The sequence below is a fragment of the Lipophrys pholis genome (assembly GCF_963383615.2).
Source record: "Lipophrys pholis genome assembly, chromosome: 14".
In the NCBI taxonomy this organism is placed as follows: domain Eukaryota; kingdom Metazoa; phylum Chordata; class Actinopteri; order Blenniiformes; family Blenniidae; genus Lipophrys; species Lipophrys pholis.
The window spans coordinates 19,057,834-19,075,369 of NC_137633.1; the positions used below are offsets into that span (position 1 = coordinate 19,057,834).

The window sequence follows — 17,536 nt, forward strand, 5'->3', positions numbered from 1 at the left end:
GAGTAAATAAATATGAGATAGCTGGTTGTGAAAACATAGTCCAGTTACAGCTGAAAGATTAGGCACGGCCGTCAGTGTCAAAACATCACAGAATCTATTTGTGTGCCAGCACACCCTTTGTACCGGTATGTCAAGTGATTATCCTCACAGTCACCGCAGGGTTAGTGCTTTCGGAGAACAATGCATATCTTGCACTGCAGACTACCCGCCTACTTCCACACCCATGTAATCCGCCTCGCTGGCCAAACGAAAAAATGTCTGACAGCGTGAAGGAATCTGGATAGATGGGAGCATTTTTCTTTCTTTCTTTTTTTTAATCTCTTCCATATGAGGAAAATTAAAGCATAAATAGCCTGGAAACAGCCGCATTGTTTTTACTTGAATAGCCACGTTTGGTAGAGCAGGGTTACATAAATAAATCACATGTGTGAAAGAGCTTGTGTTGCAACATCTGCTCAATAACTGCACCTCACAAAGCGCTGAAAACAAGAAAAGTATTAAAATGAATGTGAGTGGATTCTTCGAGCACAGTTCACAGATTATAATCCAAGACCTGCTAATCCATTTCAAAGAATTCATGATCAGGTGGTTGAATGCCTGAGTGGAGAGAAATCCCCATGAGTGCCACGAGGGGAAAAAAAAAGAAAAAAGAAAGATGTCAGCAGTTCTGGAGGCAGAAATAACTGCATTGATGGTGCTAATGCTAACTCACCGTACACTCCAGTTTAGGGTAGTAGGGCGTGTCTCCGATGATGTCATCCTCGGGTGGGGTGATCCGCAGGAAGTCCAGGTGATCTGGGCGTGCCACCCTCGACAGAGGCTCCTGAGTGTCGTCGCCATCCAGCATCCAGATGTCATCCTGACGCAGGAGGGAGTCTTCTGCAGAACACACAAATACAGAGCAATTGAAGTGCTGGTGTGTGACCGAGACAGTGGTTTTCCTGTGTCACCTGCACCGGGGCGCGATGAAGCGCACGCATCGGAACCTCTTAGCATCAAACAGGCATCGAGGGAGTTTCGCTGCAGGCACGAGGGTACGCCACTATTTTTATCTGCACTTAGCAGGCCGTCGCTCCCATCCCAGCAGAAAGCCACTGATCCAATGAGGAAACAGGCTCGTGAAACTACCGAATGTTTTAGGTTAATGAGGGTCTGCAAAAGGGCTTTCAAAAAGGATTCGTTAATGTTTTGTTTTAATGCAAGTTGCAAAGTGAATCGGCAGGAGAGAAATCCCGCAATGGACACGTGGCCCCTCATTGCATTGAAAGCAGCATCAGTCATACACTGCACGAGTTTGAAATCATCTTGAAACATTGTCTGTCAATGCATGTCTGGTTCAAACCTGCACAGATCTAATTGTGTAAAGATGTGGACTCTTCTTTCTTCTGCATATGGCTCATACACTGGCTGCATGTTTGTGCTTATTTTCCTCTCCTCCAGAGTAAAGTCTGAGGCGATCAGACGTTGTAATGCCGGTCATGAATTATGGATAACCAGCATTATATTACACTGGCCTCAAACTTTTGCACACTGCTGTATATCTGCAACATACCCTCAGTGAAAAAGCCATGAAACTCCATTGCACTAAAGTAAAGCTACTTAAAGATGTGTGGTTAGTGCACGCTTTAGTGTTTACTTATTCATTTGCAGATGGGAGTGCGGACGCCTCACTTGACCCCAGTTTCCACTGGGAGAGGCTGCCCTCTTCTGACCGTGCAGCATTATGAGTCGACTGTGATCACAAAGACCGCTGGCAAGACAAAAAGGTAAAGCAGCTGTAAAAATGCGCTTTAAAATTTCAACAGGAGGCACTCCGTTCTATTTCTGAAGTCCTTGTGTGCATATCCGAGCACCTGGCCTTTAATATTTACTGCTTTGGGACACACTGCAGATGCAGCATGAGCCTGCATGCAGAGATAAAATCACGAAGGAAAAAAAAAAAACTTGGCTTGGACTGGATCATCCAGGAGACTGCTGCAAGTGATAATGAGGAAATGCGCCATCAGGCATTTGAAATGTATTTAAAAGTTTTAGTTAAGTGATGAGAAGGCAAATCTAATTTAAAGGGGACATATCATGCTAAATCCACTTTTTTAGCCCTTAAATGCATTTTGTTGTATATTTAGAGTGTTTAGAAGTACATAAAAGTTCAAAGTAGTCTCTTCAGGTGCTCCGTTGATATCTTTATATTCTGTTTTGGTCATATTTTGCAATCGGTTTCGATTTTTCTATTCTCTATTACGTTTTTTGAACAATGACGTGACAGTATTCGCAGCGGAACTGCCAAATTAGGACATCGACCGAGCAATCCGCCATTTTTGTTTCTCGCTGCGATTTTGTAGTCCAACCGAAGTTACGAGAGGATAAGTCGAAATGTTCGGTTGTTGGATGTAGTAACCCACAAGCTTCGTTACACCGTCTCCCAGCATCAGAACCTTTTCCAAGTGCCTGGTTGAGTTTTATTTTTCACAGAAATGTACCCACATCTGTGGGTAAGGTCATTTTTGTGTGCGCGAAGCACTTTAAGGATGACTGCTTCAGCAACCTCCGCCAGTATAAAGAAGGATTTGCCGAAAGACTTCGTCTGATTGAGCGGTCAGTTCCTTCTATCTATGGAGACGACGAACAGAGCACTTCGGTAAGCTGTATATAATGCTAAAAAGTGTGATGATAAGACGTCCCTGTCATTGTTTTGTTAGCATTAGCAGTTGCACCGTCTTCATATGTTAGCGCTGTGTGCTCGTTTTAGATTATAATGTAACTTCTGTGTTAAATAGTCGTTGTAATACAGGCAGTATTGTAGTAGTGGGCATGGATGCAGAAGTTAGTGTAAATATAGTAACACACCATTGCGTTACATCCATATGAAGACGTTGTTCTGCAGGTGCATCATCGTCATTTTCATCTCGCTCCGTCGGGTCCGACTCTGGCTCCAACATGTATGGCTGGATGGACAAATCTTCCGTTGTTGACATTTTGTAAATAATGTGTGAATATAAAGTTTCTGCGCCGCTAGATAATTGTATCTGTTCTATCAAACTACAAAGATGGCCGAACAGGGTGGAGTTGAACCGAGTGTCACCTCTGCAAGCTGGAGAGGAGGCGAGGTATGAAGTGTCTCATTTGCATTTGAAGAGACCGCCCCAAAACGAGTTGCTCTCAGAAGCACATCAGAAAAGGGGTAGAAAAGGGGCCTGTGGAGCTCTAATAATGAGGAATTCAGACCCAAGCATTGCAGTTCCGCTTTATATAGACCACAACTGTATGATTTATATGTAAAAAGGAAGGATTTAAAAGCATGATATGTCTCCTTTAAGAGGATTGTTTATTTTTGAGTTACTAATCTACACCATCTATGTGTTTCTGTTTCTGGGAGTGAATCTCTCAGTGATGAACGAGACTTTAAACCTTCAATAGCTCACTGGCAACTTTCAACACCACTGATGAATACAAAATAGCTCAGACAAAGAGAGAAAATTTAAAATATTATGTTATTCTTACGTTATGGTTTTCTGATCTTTCCCTGTAGTTGGTTGTTGTTTGTAAGTTGTACTTATTCTATATATTCTTGGTTAGTCGTAGGATTTATAGGATCAACATGAATACTGGCTTATTCCTTGTCTTGGTCAGTTAAAATGAACTCTGTTGGTGTTTGGAGTTTCTGTGTTGAATTATGACCAGATTCACTTTGTTTGTTCATTCAAATAACCAGTAATGATAATAACTTCACTTGAATAGCACTTTTCAAAACTGGGTTACAAAATGTATTCAATTAAAAGTACAATAAAGTACAGGGCATCCAATCAAAAATAGAGGCGAGGAAAAATATAAACTGAAAAAACAAGAGAACATAAGTTTATAAAAGGCAACCAATAAAACATATTTTCTATATGAGACGTTAAAGAGGATACTGACTTTGTTTGTCTGAGATGGGGAAGAAACTGAATAATTCTTAATATTTGCATGCTGTATGATTTCAATAATTTCAAAGGTTTTATCATCAAAATGATCAAATCTTCCCTGAGACTGTGCAGACTGAGCTGGCACTTTGATTCTATGTTCTCACTATTCAAAGAACGCATGGTGTATTTCAAATGAATCAAAACATGTAATCTTTCTGATTCAACATTAAAAAGATTGAAAAAAGCCGTGACGGCAATCAGTGCTGCTTCACACTGGATATTTCCTCATTTACAAGTAAAAGGAAAACCACACATGAATATACTTTCATGTGTTGAGAGTGTGCGCAGTGGAACAGGATGATGGATTTACTCCAATAAGAAGTACAAATTAGAAAGAGTTTCCATGTCTAACCTGCCATGAAACTCACCGCATGTCATGAATCGCAAACATTTCTGGATTTCCTGCGTCAATAGAGTTGGCCATGGCTGAAAATGGGAGGAGTCCGGTCACAAGAACAAAAGGAAGTGGAAGACATGGCGCTCGGGAGGGGTGGGGTAAAGACCCTGCTGACCTCGATTTCCTCCAGCTGTAAGACAACACCTTAACCTGCTTGGGCTGAGTTATGAGGAGAAATACACATCACTTCCTCCTCAATAACATGCTAAAATATCCGGTGACCCCCCCCCCCCCGGCTGTAATGAGTATCCTTGTAGAGGACATACAGTATTGCTTGACTATTTTCCCAGCAGCCGCTTCTAAGGAGGTAGAAGTCCCCTTGAATACTTCTTTGCAGTTCTAAAGCACAGCCTGATGCTTTAAATTCAGATATGGTATCACACACACACACACACACACACACACACACAGACACACACGCACACGCACACGCACACTCACACACACACACACACACACACACACACACACACACACACACACACACACACACACACACACACACACACACACGTAAAATGAAACTAAATGTTTCGCTGTTAAACGGAAGCGTTAAAATTCTGCCTCAGTATTCCAACACAATCAGCCACTATGAGGCGGTACTGATGCCTGCAGTCCCTCCACTTATCTGGGACTTTGACAGCAGGGGGCGGGGTGGTGGTAGGATTAGATTAATAAATTTTCATTATTATAATGCTGCGCTGCATGGGCCCGCAGTGAGAACTGCTGACTGGTAGCTGGGATGGATCCAAGCGCAGAGTTAAGCTCAGGCCGGGCCAAGGAACAAAACTATACACCAGAATGAGTTTTGTCTGCTCCATGTGGAGGGGAGAGGCCTGTGGTCGGAGGCACAAACATCTTTTGCGATAAAGAATCCGAGCATGCATGAATACTGTTACCCGCTGGTGCATGTGGAGCTGAGCTTCACTTATAAATTGAATATCTAAAGATGGCTCCACACGACTATGATCAGGGCCGGGAAAGAAAACAAACCTGTTCCCCCGCAGCGGTGGAGCTTTTATACTTATATTACTGTTGTGTGCAAGGAATATAATATGGCATGTGTGCACAGTAACGTAATAACTGCAGACCAAGATGGGGAAGTAACCCGTGGATGCATTAGGTAATGACGGCGCTGCATTCGATTACGTGCCTGTTGATTTATCTCTCTCTCTAATAGACAAGGGTGCACACAGTGAGCTTAAGTTCACTGGCTCTAGGGAGAAATGGCCGCTCATTGGCATTTAATCTCACTCCCTTCAGCTTTAAAAGCCTTGACTCAATCACAAAATCTATAACTGAGACGATGCACCAGCCATTGGCTCGTCCCAGCGAGGGGTGGACGTCAGTCCACCAAATAATGTTGAGACCCCGAGTTTATGTGGGTTGAATGCAAAAAGGTAAATAACGATGCCCAAATCTCAACACATCTGCAAGAAATAAAATAAAATAAAAAGATAAGAGAAATTGACTCCTCAATTAGGGCGGTGTTGCTTCCTCCGGCGCAAATTCGTGACTCAGTCTTGTGTCAATGACGTGGATTTTCATTAAATGCGACTTGATCGTTCAGACGACGGTCGCATTGAAAACCATGAGATACATACCCGACTTGGTACCACAAAACGGTCGAAGAATGGGTCTGGCGTGCCGTAATTGGAGTTGGAACGTTCACACAGTCACAAAACAGATTGTATACGGGTCACTTGTGAGATGTAATCCGGAAATGGGTCGCATTTGCCTGCAGTGTGACCGTAACCTCTGTTTCTCCTGTAATGGACGGGTGATTTGTCTGTCGTCTACATTCACACAATGTTAGCTGGGATTGGTTGAAGCGCACTATATGTATTAACTATGCTTAATGATTAATAATAAGCCAAATCAGACAGTCCTGTGAAGTGGTGCAAGCATATCTGCTAAAGTCCACAACGTCTCCAACTCGCCCCCAGTTGTTTACTCTTGCAATGCAAGTTGGCACCACAAGATGGTGTAACACACCTGAAGCTATACACAACCACTGTGACACACTTGGTTAGCTATGGACAAGTCACAAAGGAGACTTGTTTACTCATATAAGCAATGATTAAAGTGTGAACTAGTCATCTTCAGTCTCTAGACTCTGTTTATATTTTCCCACATGGTTCAACTATTAGTTCATAGCTAATAATGTCTCAAGTGTGCAAATGCAAAGTCCATGAACCAGAAGTAGCAGCCTAACAGAGAGAAAAATAAAGAAAAACTACAAGTTTTGCACTATTTTTATGGTATTAATATTTTTAAATCAACTTTATCGTAAAAAAAAGACACATTTTTACACATAAGCAGTTTGTGTAAACTAATAGTGAACAATTTACCTGATGAAAATCTACCCAGAATTTCTGTTTAACACGCATAAAAAAGATTCACCCTGTCTTCAAGTCAAACTGGAGGGAAAAAGTGAAGCTTGGTTCATTGTGCTGCACTGCCACGGTGCTGATTGGCTGATGAGTAACACCTGCACTATTGTCCCGATGCGCAGCCTTTAATGGCACACACACACACAGTAACAGCCTCAGTGCAGGTTTGCTTGTGTGAGGCCACGTTTACACGTACCTGGGTTTTTACAAAAACTGACATTTCCCCCTCTACGTTTACAAGAAAAATCTTCATTGACGTGTACCCGCATATACACCTGGTTCAGAGCTACTATCAGCGTGCCAAACCTGTAGGGGGCAGTGTAACGAGAAGCATGAAGCCATTATAGCCAATCAGAATCCAGATACAAGAACCAAACACAGAGAAATATCCCGTTTTTTTCAAATATCTGGGTAGGTGAAAACGTGGCCTGGGATGCGACAACAGAAAAAGGGTTTGTTGAAAGTTTCACTGTGCAGCGTGAAGACATTGTAGAGGGCAGAGAGGCAGGTGGTAAGATATGTCTTTTGTTTGTTTTCTGAACATGCCTGTTGAAAGTGATTTATTCTTAGAATCGCAATGTAGTTAATGCTTTAGATTTTATTTATGTTTTTTCATATTCGGTGCTTGAATAATTTGGGTCTGTTTAGTTAAGGAATATTAAATGTCTCTTTGACTGTCACTTAGGACTTTGTTTATTAATTTCATGATGCACTTTGTGCAACATTTCATGTTTGTCTTTTCTGTTAGACAGTACATAACTCGTTCACCTGTTTGCATGTTGCTCGAGGCAAAACAAAATCTCCCACGACATCGCCCGCGGTGTCCCTCAGGGCTCTGTGCTGGTCCCTGTTCTCTTCCCCATCTACCTTCTCCTCCTGGGCAATATCATAAGCAGACCTGGGATATTATTCCACTGATATGCTGATGACACACAGCTCTACCTCTGGACAATCTCCAGGTCTTCCGCTCCCCTGCCAACATCCACACTTACCAGCTGCCTAGAGGAGATAGAGGCATGGATGAAACTTAACTTCCTGACTGTTCCAAAACCGAAGCCATCCTAGTTGGCACAAAACATCATCTCCGCTCTTCCACTATCACCAGTATCACATTCTCTGGCCAAAACATCGCCCTGTCCACATCCGTCACCAACATGGGTGTTAAAATGGACCCTCAACTCACCTTCAACACCCACAAACACCTCAGTCAGACCTCATCCTACCACCTCTGAAACGTCGCCAAACTCCGGCCGGCACTCAGAAGTGGCTCCAAGGTTTTACTCAGTTGAGTACAAGGTCTACTTCCTCACCCACCAGTGCATCATGGTTATGCCGCCCCCTTACCTTCAGGAACTCCTCACCCCCCAGAACGCTTCTCCTCCTCGCCATTCTGCAACCAAAAACATCCTCCTAGCCCCCAGAACCAATCTCCACACTAGGGGAAACCTCCAACAAGGAACTTGGGACTGCGAGTTTGAGACTACTGCTTTCAGAAAACCAATCTGACCAAAGCATTGCTCTGGAGATGCGGTTTTGAGTTCGAACTGCATCAAAAGCTTTCACATCTACCCTCCAAACTTCAGCACTGCAACTATGAGCAGAAAAAGAAGATCAAAACGACCCAACAGTATCACCCAATGTACAAACAGAGGTATGACGTAATTAGTGCTTAGTTTCCGCCATTTCCGCATAAAATGACATCCTTTTCAGAAGGTTGAAGACAAGCCAACAAGTGTGTTTCCCAGGAGCAAACGGCAATAAACTGACAGTGGAAATCAGAAAGTGCGAGAGAGCAGCTGCCAGACGGGATGGCTGTTTCCGTAGGAGTGTGTGTCTTGTTGTTTTTGCAGTAAATCTATGTTTGGCATGCCTCAAGGGTCATCTGACTTCTGAACCTGACAGGTGGGTGTCACTGTCGGAGGTGATGGAGTTATCTGCCACTCAGTCCCATCACCTGGTCGACACACACACACAGACACATATTGAGTATTGCGACCTGAGTGTTGTTCACACGTGGCTTCCCTCTCCCCATCTTCACTGTGTTGGAAGATTAGGCTTTAAATCAAAATGACCAGACAGGACTTGCAAAGAAATGGTAAAATTCTAAATTATTGATACTGCAGGCTAACCAAAGCAGAAGTGTCTATATAATAAATAAATTATCCATCTATTATTACCCCAATTTATCCACTGAAATCTAAAAACACATTTAAAGACGTGGGCCATGTGGCATCAGGCAGCCTACACACTCCTCAATCACTTTCACCCAAGAAGGAAAATTATAGACTTTATATATATATTTTTTAAATCACCCAGGCTTCGTTCTTCTTGTTACTGGCATATTTCTTTTCCTACACAATTGTGCTGACCTGATTGACTGAGAGGTTTGAATTCTGCAAGAGTGCTGTGATGGCAAATACTAAATAAAATAACACAATCACATTACTGAAATCAGGTATTATTGAGTCGCAACCAAAAAACAACCAATGACGTAATGGTGTCAACCTTTTTGAGTGTAATGAAACATAACTTCATAATATCTAATATTTTTCTACAATATAGACTGGTTATAAAACAAGCTTTATTTAAAAAAAAATAAAATTGAAATCATTAAACTGTAATGACTAAAGCAAATAACAAGAGATAAATGAGGCGGCATTTCTTGTATTTTCCTTTTCTTTTCGCAGTTTTTACACTGTTTGCTCATCAGACATTTAAAAAATGAACGTAAAGCTGTCATATTAATTCAATATTCATTTTTTAAACTGCATTTATTATTGAAACCTTTTCATGTACACTTTTGTAGCCCGATAACTCAATCAATATAATTTTGTGTACTTTATTGATACTTTTTCCACACACGGTCTGTGTAAAAACCAAACACAATCAACATGTTTTTCATTGATATCAGTTAATAATATACATGGTATCTGACTGACTCTGGGTTTTCCTTATTTCATGTAAATAAATGTCTTGGCAGTTTACTTTTGAATATATTTGTATATAAGATAGAGCTGTATTTATTTGTAGTGTGGGTTTCAGGTTGTACAATACTATACATATGGTATATACGTGGTGGCAGTAAATCTATTTGTTTACGTGTCATTTGTATTTAATAGCATATAACAAGCAATAATGTAATTAAACAGCATAGCATGTAGGGATTTGTGGTACAACTGTGCCATCCATTAGTACTACTACCATTTTTGATATGCAAACTGCACAAAACCTGCAAAAAAAAAAGGCTGTATTTCCAAGAAACTGAGTCCTATTTACCATATGTATTATCACAATATTGACTGCAGTTACTACATTTTTAAAGGAGGTTTTTTTTCAAAAAAAAAGCTCCGTCATGTAATAATTTATTAGATTATTGTCAAAATCCTATTATTATAATGGATCAAATATCCCATTACATGAATTTACAATATTAACATCACTTGATTTAAAATAAAATTATTACATTATTGGTAGGTATACGTTATTGTGACAGAGAAGCGAAAGAATTCATATTTTCTTTGATATACATCGATTCATCTATCGAGTACTTGAGTACAGGGGCCTCTTGCCTTTTGGACCGTGGACTTCATGTTGGACACTCCTGCTCTACATGACAGCAGTGTTTTAGTCATAGCTACAAAGTTTTCATTCTGCCTGGCAATAAGCAGATGGGGACATCAGTTTTACTTCAACTGGTGCAGATTTAGAATAATTGGGACGCTGACGAGACGTCACTTGAAGCTATTCAAGCTTCCAAAAACAAGAGATACTACATAGCTGACATTTTCCAAGAAGCTGGCGCAGCAAGGTGAGTTATTAGAGAAAGACGGGTTATATGTTACAAGAGGAAGACCTTTGTGCCGTGGATTCTGGTCTGCAGAAGGGAGAGGAGCACTCCCATTCTGCACGGACACACACTTCATTATCTGGACAGAGCCGGCTTCTGTCCTCACGGACTCAAACAATGCTGTATGGCGCTGCACTTTGTGTTGACTGACAGCGAGCGAGGACGGCAGGGTGATGCTCTCCTGCTCCACACTGATCAGTTTCATATGACCTTGCAGGGACGTATTGGGTAATCTGATTATGGTATTGGCTGCCATATGTTAGATAATAATAAGCAGGGAGTTAAAGAAGGGAGGGGCCAACACTGAAAATAACTGAATGGGCCCGATAACTGGGGCAGCGACGGTCGATATTGTTGTAATGACAACTTTACTGAGGGACATCGAAGCACATATCAGCTTATTGTTTTTGTTTTCTCTTCTATGGCCAAATATTATAAAGTTATAATAGTTATGAAGCTCTAAAGTCTCACTGAATCAACAACCTTTAATCTAGGATAGGAGTCTGCAACCTTGATGACCGAAAGAGACGTTTTTGTCCCTTTCCATCAAATCATTTAACTGGAGCTGTAAAACACATTTAACCATAACGCAGCTCTTAAAGTTTCCGATATAATGTTGATATATCAACATAGACTGTGTGTTATGATACATTGATGAAGTTTCAATTATAATTTAGGATGGTAAATATTTTATTATTACATTTTCAGCTGTTTTTGTACCTGATTTTAGTGCTTTCAAGCATTTTTGGGGTATTTTTTAAGTGTTTTAACCCTTTTGGCTCTTTTTTAAGCCGTATAAAAAAAAAAGAATAACTGCTAGATAAAGAAATGGATGTATACCAAATAAAAATGCCAATTTACTTTGCTGCCCTGTAATAATCACCAATGACGTAATAATCGCCAATGACGTAATGTTTACTAATAATATAGGAACTTTGACCATTTTAAAAGCAATTATGTAATAATAACTTGCCAATGATTAATACATGGAGAAGCATTTTTTTTGAAACTCCTTTAAAAATGTAATAAATGTTGTCAATATTGTAATAATAGATAAATAGGACTCCATTTCTTGGAAATAAAGCTTTTGTTTTGCAGGTTTTGTGCAGTTTGCTTATCAAAAATAGAAGTAGTAGTCGTGGATGGCACAGCCGCCCACCCATTCATTAAAAGAGAATTCAGTTCGTTCTTTTTTTAGCTAAAGATTAAAAGAAAAAGAAAGAAAATGCAACCTAAAGACAAATCAACAGACACGACCACCCACAAATGGATTCTGCAGAGCAAATGAAGGAAACCGCGAGGATCGTTACTTTTAGAATGGCCATTACCGTCTCGGCGATCGAGCTTATTAATAACCGCAGCGCTTCAGTGAGGGAGCCCAGATTAAAGAGCCTGCATCATAATGGGCTCGACATCAAGCTCCACACTGACCCACTTCGGCCCCTCGGCTCGGCCCTCTGATGTTCATTTATCTCAATTAACATCTGAAGTGTATTTAATTATCAAAGGGCGAGATCGCGAGCGGCAAAGACCCGACGTTATTGACGGGGAGAATTTGTTCTGGATTAAAGGCTGGAACGTCGTGCATGAGAGAGGGCAAAACGTAAAGAACCCTTGTGAGTTGGAGATGCACACAGACAGCTGGAGGGTAAGAACATCTGGAGTCAGTGAGGTTTAATGCACATTGTGTGTGTGCTCACAGAGTCATTTCAGTGTCGTTTCAGTGCGGGTTGATCCAAATCATCTCTACAGGATAAATCCAGGCTATTTACGACTCCATCTACCAGTTCGCTTAGCTCCGCACTATTCAGCTCTCAGTCTCCCCTCGGCTGATGCTCAGTGGATTACCGCGGGCTGTGTCGGTTCAGATAGTACATGTTGGCCTGTGATGTAACGACTCTAATACTCCAGCTTCCTCAGAAATGCTGCATTGTTCTTCAGTGAAGGAACAGTCTGGACTGAAATATGCCCAACCATTAGACACTCTATTAGCAAAATAATCAATAGACAAACATCAGTCTGCGGCTGCAGATTAGAACAATGAGCTGGGACGGAGTAAATAATCACATTATAGAATTACCTAATGCAACACTAATGAGGGCATCATCATGGCTATCAGTTTGGACTGAGGAGTGAAAGGTGCATAAAGCCCCGGCATGCGACAGTTTCAAGTGAAGAAGGCGTTGTTTTTTTTGTTTTGTTTAAGAAACATTTTAAAAATGATGCACGTTTCCACGGAAACGGAAGAAGCGCTGAAAATTATGTCGTTAGCATTTTTGGCCACTAGTGGGTGCTGTTGTTTGTTTTTGTAATGAAACCACACACACGTGCATGCAGAGAACATTATGCTATAAACATTAACAATGGGAGCACACGGACATCCGTATGGACAAAGTTGGATTGTTATTAGGTTTCAGGAGAATATGGAGAATATGGACTGGGAATTATGACACACTGGAGGCAAACGTTGTTATTGTCCAGCTATTTACTGCAGCATTTCCGAAAAGTGGCATTATCCCCCATTGTCAGTGGCTCTGAGTACGAATCCCCAAATCGCAACGAAAGTTTGCTTTTTAACAAAACATTGTCGTGTAAACGGGGCCTCAGTGAAACAGTAGAGCCCCCAGTGGAAAAATTGGGAACAGCAGTTCCTTCAATTTAAAAACTGCATATGAAGGAGCACGATAGAGTTCAAGTCATGCCACTGTTATTGGTTAAGTCACTTTTGTGCAAACTAGTCCTGCACCTCCAGATTAAGACTTTTACTATTTTTGGAATCTCAAAACTACAACGTCACATGAACTATTTACTACGGTGGGGATCCTGCTCACCTTTGTTTTTTGGGATTTCTTGAGGAATTTTATTTAGCAGTTTTTTGTTTTTTTTTTACTTTTAAATTGCATTAAACTAAACGCCTCTATCTAGCAGGAAGACACCTTTTAATTGACTGATTATTAACCTCAACTGACCTTACAAATGATTTCTTATAATGTGAACAACATTATATTCCATATATCCAGATTCTGCCAAAAGGTAAGGTGATCTACTTCTTAAGCCCCTGTGCCGGCTGGGTGTGTGATGCTCAGTCAGGTAACTGTGATGTGTTTTTTGGGGGAAGCAGGTCATTATCGGTCCCAATCGGCAACGCTTCAGTTCCCGCTGCGCTCACGAGAAGGCTGATCGGGCTGAACTTGGTGTCAACTTTAAGCCTTTGATCCGGGACGCTCCCGCTAATCTCTGCCTCTCCGGCGGCGCCGACAGAGTTAAAAAGGACCATCAGTGAAACTATTCTCAGGACCCGGTGGCCTCTTGTACGACTCTGATGTGGAGGGGTGGGGTGCGGGGGGGGCGTGGGGGGCTTCATTTGTAGGTCACACGTCAAAAGCAAATCCAGGACACGGCAACACACAAAGTAACAGCAAAGGAAAACTCTTTCTTTGTTTAGAACAAAACACGCTCCCACGCTCTCCTCTTTGAAGACGTCTCTTATTTTTGATCTATTTTTCTCCCCCAGCATCCCGCAGTGCCAGATCAACATTCTGATAAAAGCTTCACACTTCAGAAATGATTAAAGCAAAGATGTTAACGTTCACACTGCGGGCCAAGCCGCGTCTGAGCAGCGATTCCTCACCTGTTGTCGTGGAGTTGCTGGAGGAGTTCCACTTGGAGCTGCTCGGCCGCCGGCTGAGGTTCAGATCCAGGCGGGTCAGGGTGCGCTTGTTGCCGTTCCTGTCGATGACCTCGGTGAAGATTTTGGGCTCGTCTGTGTTGCTGGAGCTGTCCTGATCTGGGTCGACGTCCTTGTCCGAGAGCATCACAATGCGGTGGTTGAGCTGTGGGCTCGGCTGCTTGGAGGACAAAGGGGACAAGACGGGGGACATGCTCTGGAGGCTGTTTGAAGCGGGGAACGACGCGTTGAAGACCCCGGCGAGAGAAGGGGACGTGGGGCTTTTTGCATGGAACCTGGCTGGCGGCGAGGGTTCAGTGGTAGTGTGTGACAGGGGCAGCCGAAGCCCCGCCGAGGCTTTGTTGCATGTTTCCTTACTGACTACAAGCAGCTGATCTCTGTTAGACCCCCTCCACTCGTCACACTCCTGCTGGCTCCTGCTGGTTCCTGGACGAGCCACGGATGACCCATCCCCATCTGGACTGGTGTGGCTTACGTGCTGCACTCTCCCCTCCACATCCTGCACCTTGGCAACGACTCGGATCTCCGTGTTTCTCTGGTTAATTTCACCGTAAAGCTGTTGGGCCGACTTCGCTTCTGATACATCCTCCACCAACGTGTCGATTTCAGAGTCGAACCGTTTGACCGGCCGGAGGTTACTTCCGCTGTCTCGTCGGGTCAGACCCTCCAACACCAACAGGGTGCAGGAGGACGACTCGTAGCCCAGCTCGCCGTCGCACTCCGAGAAGTCATTACAGAAATCTACGTCGGGGTCAAATGTCCGGTTGTCCTCCATGAAGTCCCAGGGTTCACGGGCGATCTGGAAGGGTTCCTCCACCTGCGGGACGGGATTACTGACATGAGAGCCCGCCACCGGGATGTCAGACACTCGCCTGGAGGCTGTAGGACCTGGAGTCTGGTCTACAGCTGAAATTGCACATATGGACGTAATTTTCTCAGCTGGAAGCTCAAAGTATGAATTCTTCCTGGAAACTTTCTTTTTGATCTTACTGTGGAGAAAATCCTCCGCACTGTCCAGCTTCTTGCCTCCCAGTTTCTTCAGCTTTTTGCCTTTGGATGCACTCTTCTTATTCTCTGGAGGGACGGCGAGGGGGCAGTTTCCGCTGCTGAGAACTTGACCTCCCGGGTTATCCTCCTGACCTTCTACATAATCCTGCAGTTTCCCATCCTGGTTCCCCATCCTGACTCTGCTGGCACAATCCCTACACAACGATAAGAGGTCCGCCAGCAACTGGTGGTGCTCCGCCGCCAGCCAGCAGAGCTCTGCGACTGCCTCCTTTGTTGCCCGACGAGAGCGGAGGAGTTGGCCCAAGGAATCGAAAGACTGGCCTCTTTGTTTGGAGTCTGCGAGATCCTCCTTAACCCGGTCATGGTCATTACCGGTGCCTTCTGGATGAGGGGCGCGGCTCTTGTACTTGAAGCTCCGGGCTGGCCTCTTGGGAAAATACAAGCTGATGGTGCTGAGTTCTTGAATGGGAGCGTACAGGAGCAAGACCGTGTGCGTCCCCTCCATGATGGGCGCCATGGTAATCAGTCCAGCACTGTGTAAGTGGTCAGCCTGCAGACAGGAGCGAGTTGACTCGGACTGCGCAGGAGGATCTTGGACTATTCATCACCTGGCCTGGTCTGATTCTGTCAAGAGAGAAAGCAGCAGCTCGAAATGAGTCAAGTTCACGAGAAATCAACTTTGAATTCATGAGAAATGAAAGCTAGGATACTGTGTACTATAATTGAGCAACATAGTGTTAAATCTACCCTAACCCTAATCAATACACAATCATCAGAATAACACAAGCCCATCACAGTCTCCTCTCCAGCATCACTCTGACTGGGAGAAAGCATTTCATCAACATTACACAAGCTGCGGCACAGAAAGCTGCCAGTGTCACACAAGGTGACGACACATGCTGGGATGATCCCAAAAAGATGTTTGCAAGCAAAACATGCCCACGTTTCTGCTCCAAATGTCAACCCAATTGTTTTTATTATGACATAAATCCCCTGGGTTACTGTCACCTTGCAACAGAGACTAATGCATGTGTCGGAGATAGAATAGCTGCAGAATTACACAGCGCTTCAGTTTTTGTGGTGACTAATGCTCTATACTATAATAAATGGCAAATTGATGAATTTTAAAATGCCATCTGAACAAATTGCCAATTTCCAGGTATTCTGGACAGGAAGTGCGCTGCGTTGAGGTGAACCTGCAGAAAGAAAAGCGCAGTAGCAGCAGTGGGTGAAAGATAAAGTCTTACTTACCGGATTTGCAGGCAAGCCAAATATTTCTTCTTCCCATCCCAGTGCTGCTGAGGCCAGCTCACCGCTGCTTCACTGCGCCCGCCCCGCTGACTGACAGGCCGTCGGACCAATGGGAGAGCGCGCAGCTGGCGTCCTGCTCTGTGATTGGTGTGCTGCTGCGCGTGGCTGTGAGTCGGTGCAGCTGTAGCTTGCAGGTAGGACATGTGACGGAAATGTCATGGGCCGCAGGCTGATGTCAAGCTGTAAACACTTCGGGTTTGACTGCTGTAAAGTTATGTCCGCTCCTCTAGGAAATTACACCGACTCCCAAGCTGTCACTAAAGTGTTTGCGGCCCGGCAGAGAGTCTGTTTTAGAGGTATGAAAGGATTGTACTCGTTGGAGGAACGAACTGACGCTGTTAAGCTATTTCTTAAGAAGCAGTGACACCTAGTGGCCAGTTTGTGTATTTTATTTGTATGTTTTTAATAACCTAATATTGAGAAAAAACATATAAAAAATATTGCTGGTTGAAAATCCAATTTGTTTGTCCTATCAAAATGATATATACTTCCGATAGCAACAACAACAATAATAATAATAATAATAATAATAATAATAATAATAATAATAATAATACAATAAGCCAGTTTACTATAAATTAATACATTTGAAGAAATCTAATCAGTTCATATAATTTCAGTTGCTATAATTTCACAGATGTTATCTATCTATCTATCTATCTATCTATCTATCTATCTATCTATCTATCTATCTATCTATCTATCTATCTATCTATCTATCTATCTATCGTTCCCATTTTTCATGAACTGAACTCAAAGATCTGATGTTTTTCTTCCTCTCAAAATGCCTATTCCTTGCAAATATTGTTGTAAAATTAAATGTATTGTTATTATGCGTAATCAATAGTTTGCCTATCAGACTGACACAGGTGTTGACGATGCCAAACGTTTTATTCTGGACAAAGTTCATAAGCGTCGGGAGAAGCCAAG

The 17,536-nt window shown here is 42.8% G+C and overlaps 1 protein-coding gene across 1 annotated transcript; it reads right to left on the reverse strand.

The window, feature by feature from the left end:
- Positions 1 to 315: 315 nt before the first annotated feature.
- Positions 316 to 16,622, reverse strand: LOC308120230 (uncharacterized protein). Its single transcript, XM_080480704.1, has 3 exons — positions 16,547 to 16,622; positions 14,231 to 15,919; positions 316 to 879 (listed from the first exon to the last, which is right to left on the reverse strand). Exons 2-3 carry the CDS (start codon positions 15,810 to 15,812, stop codon positions 704 to 706), a joined length of 1,758 nt encoding a protein of 585 aa, XP_080336830.1. The 5' UTR covers positions 15,813 to 15,919; positions 16,547 to 16,622; the 3' UTR covers positions 316 to 703.
- Positions 16,623 to 17,536: the final 914 nt, after the last annotated feature.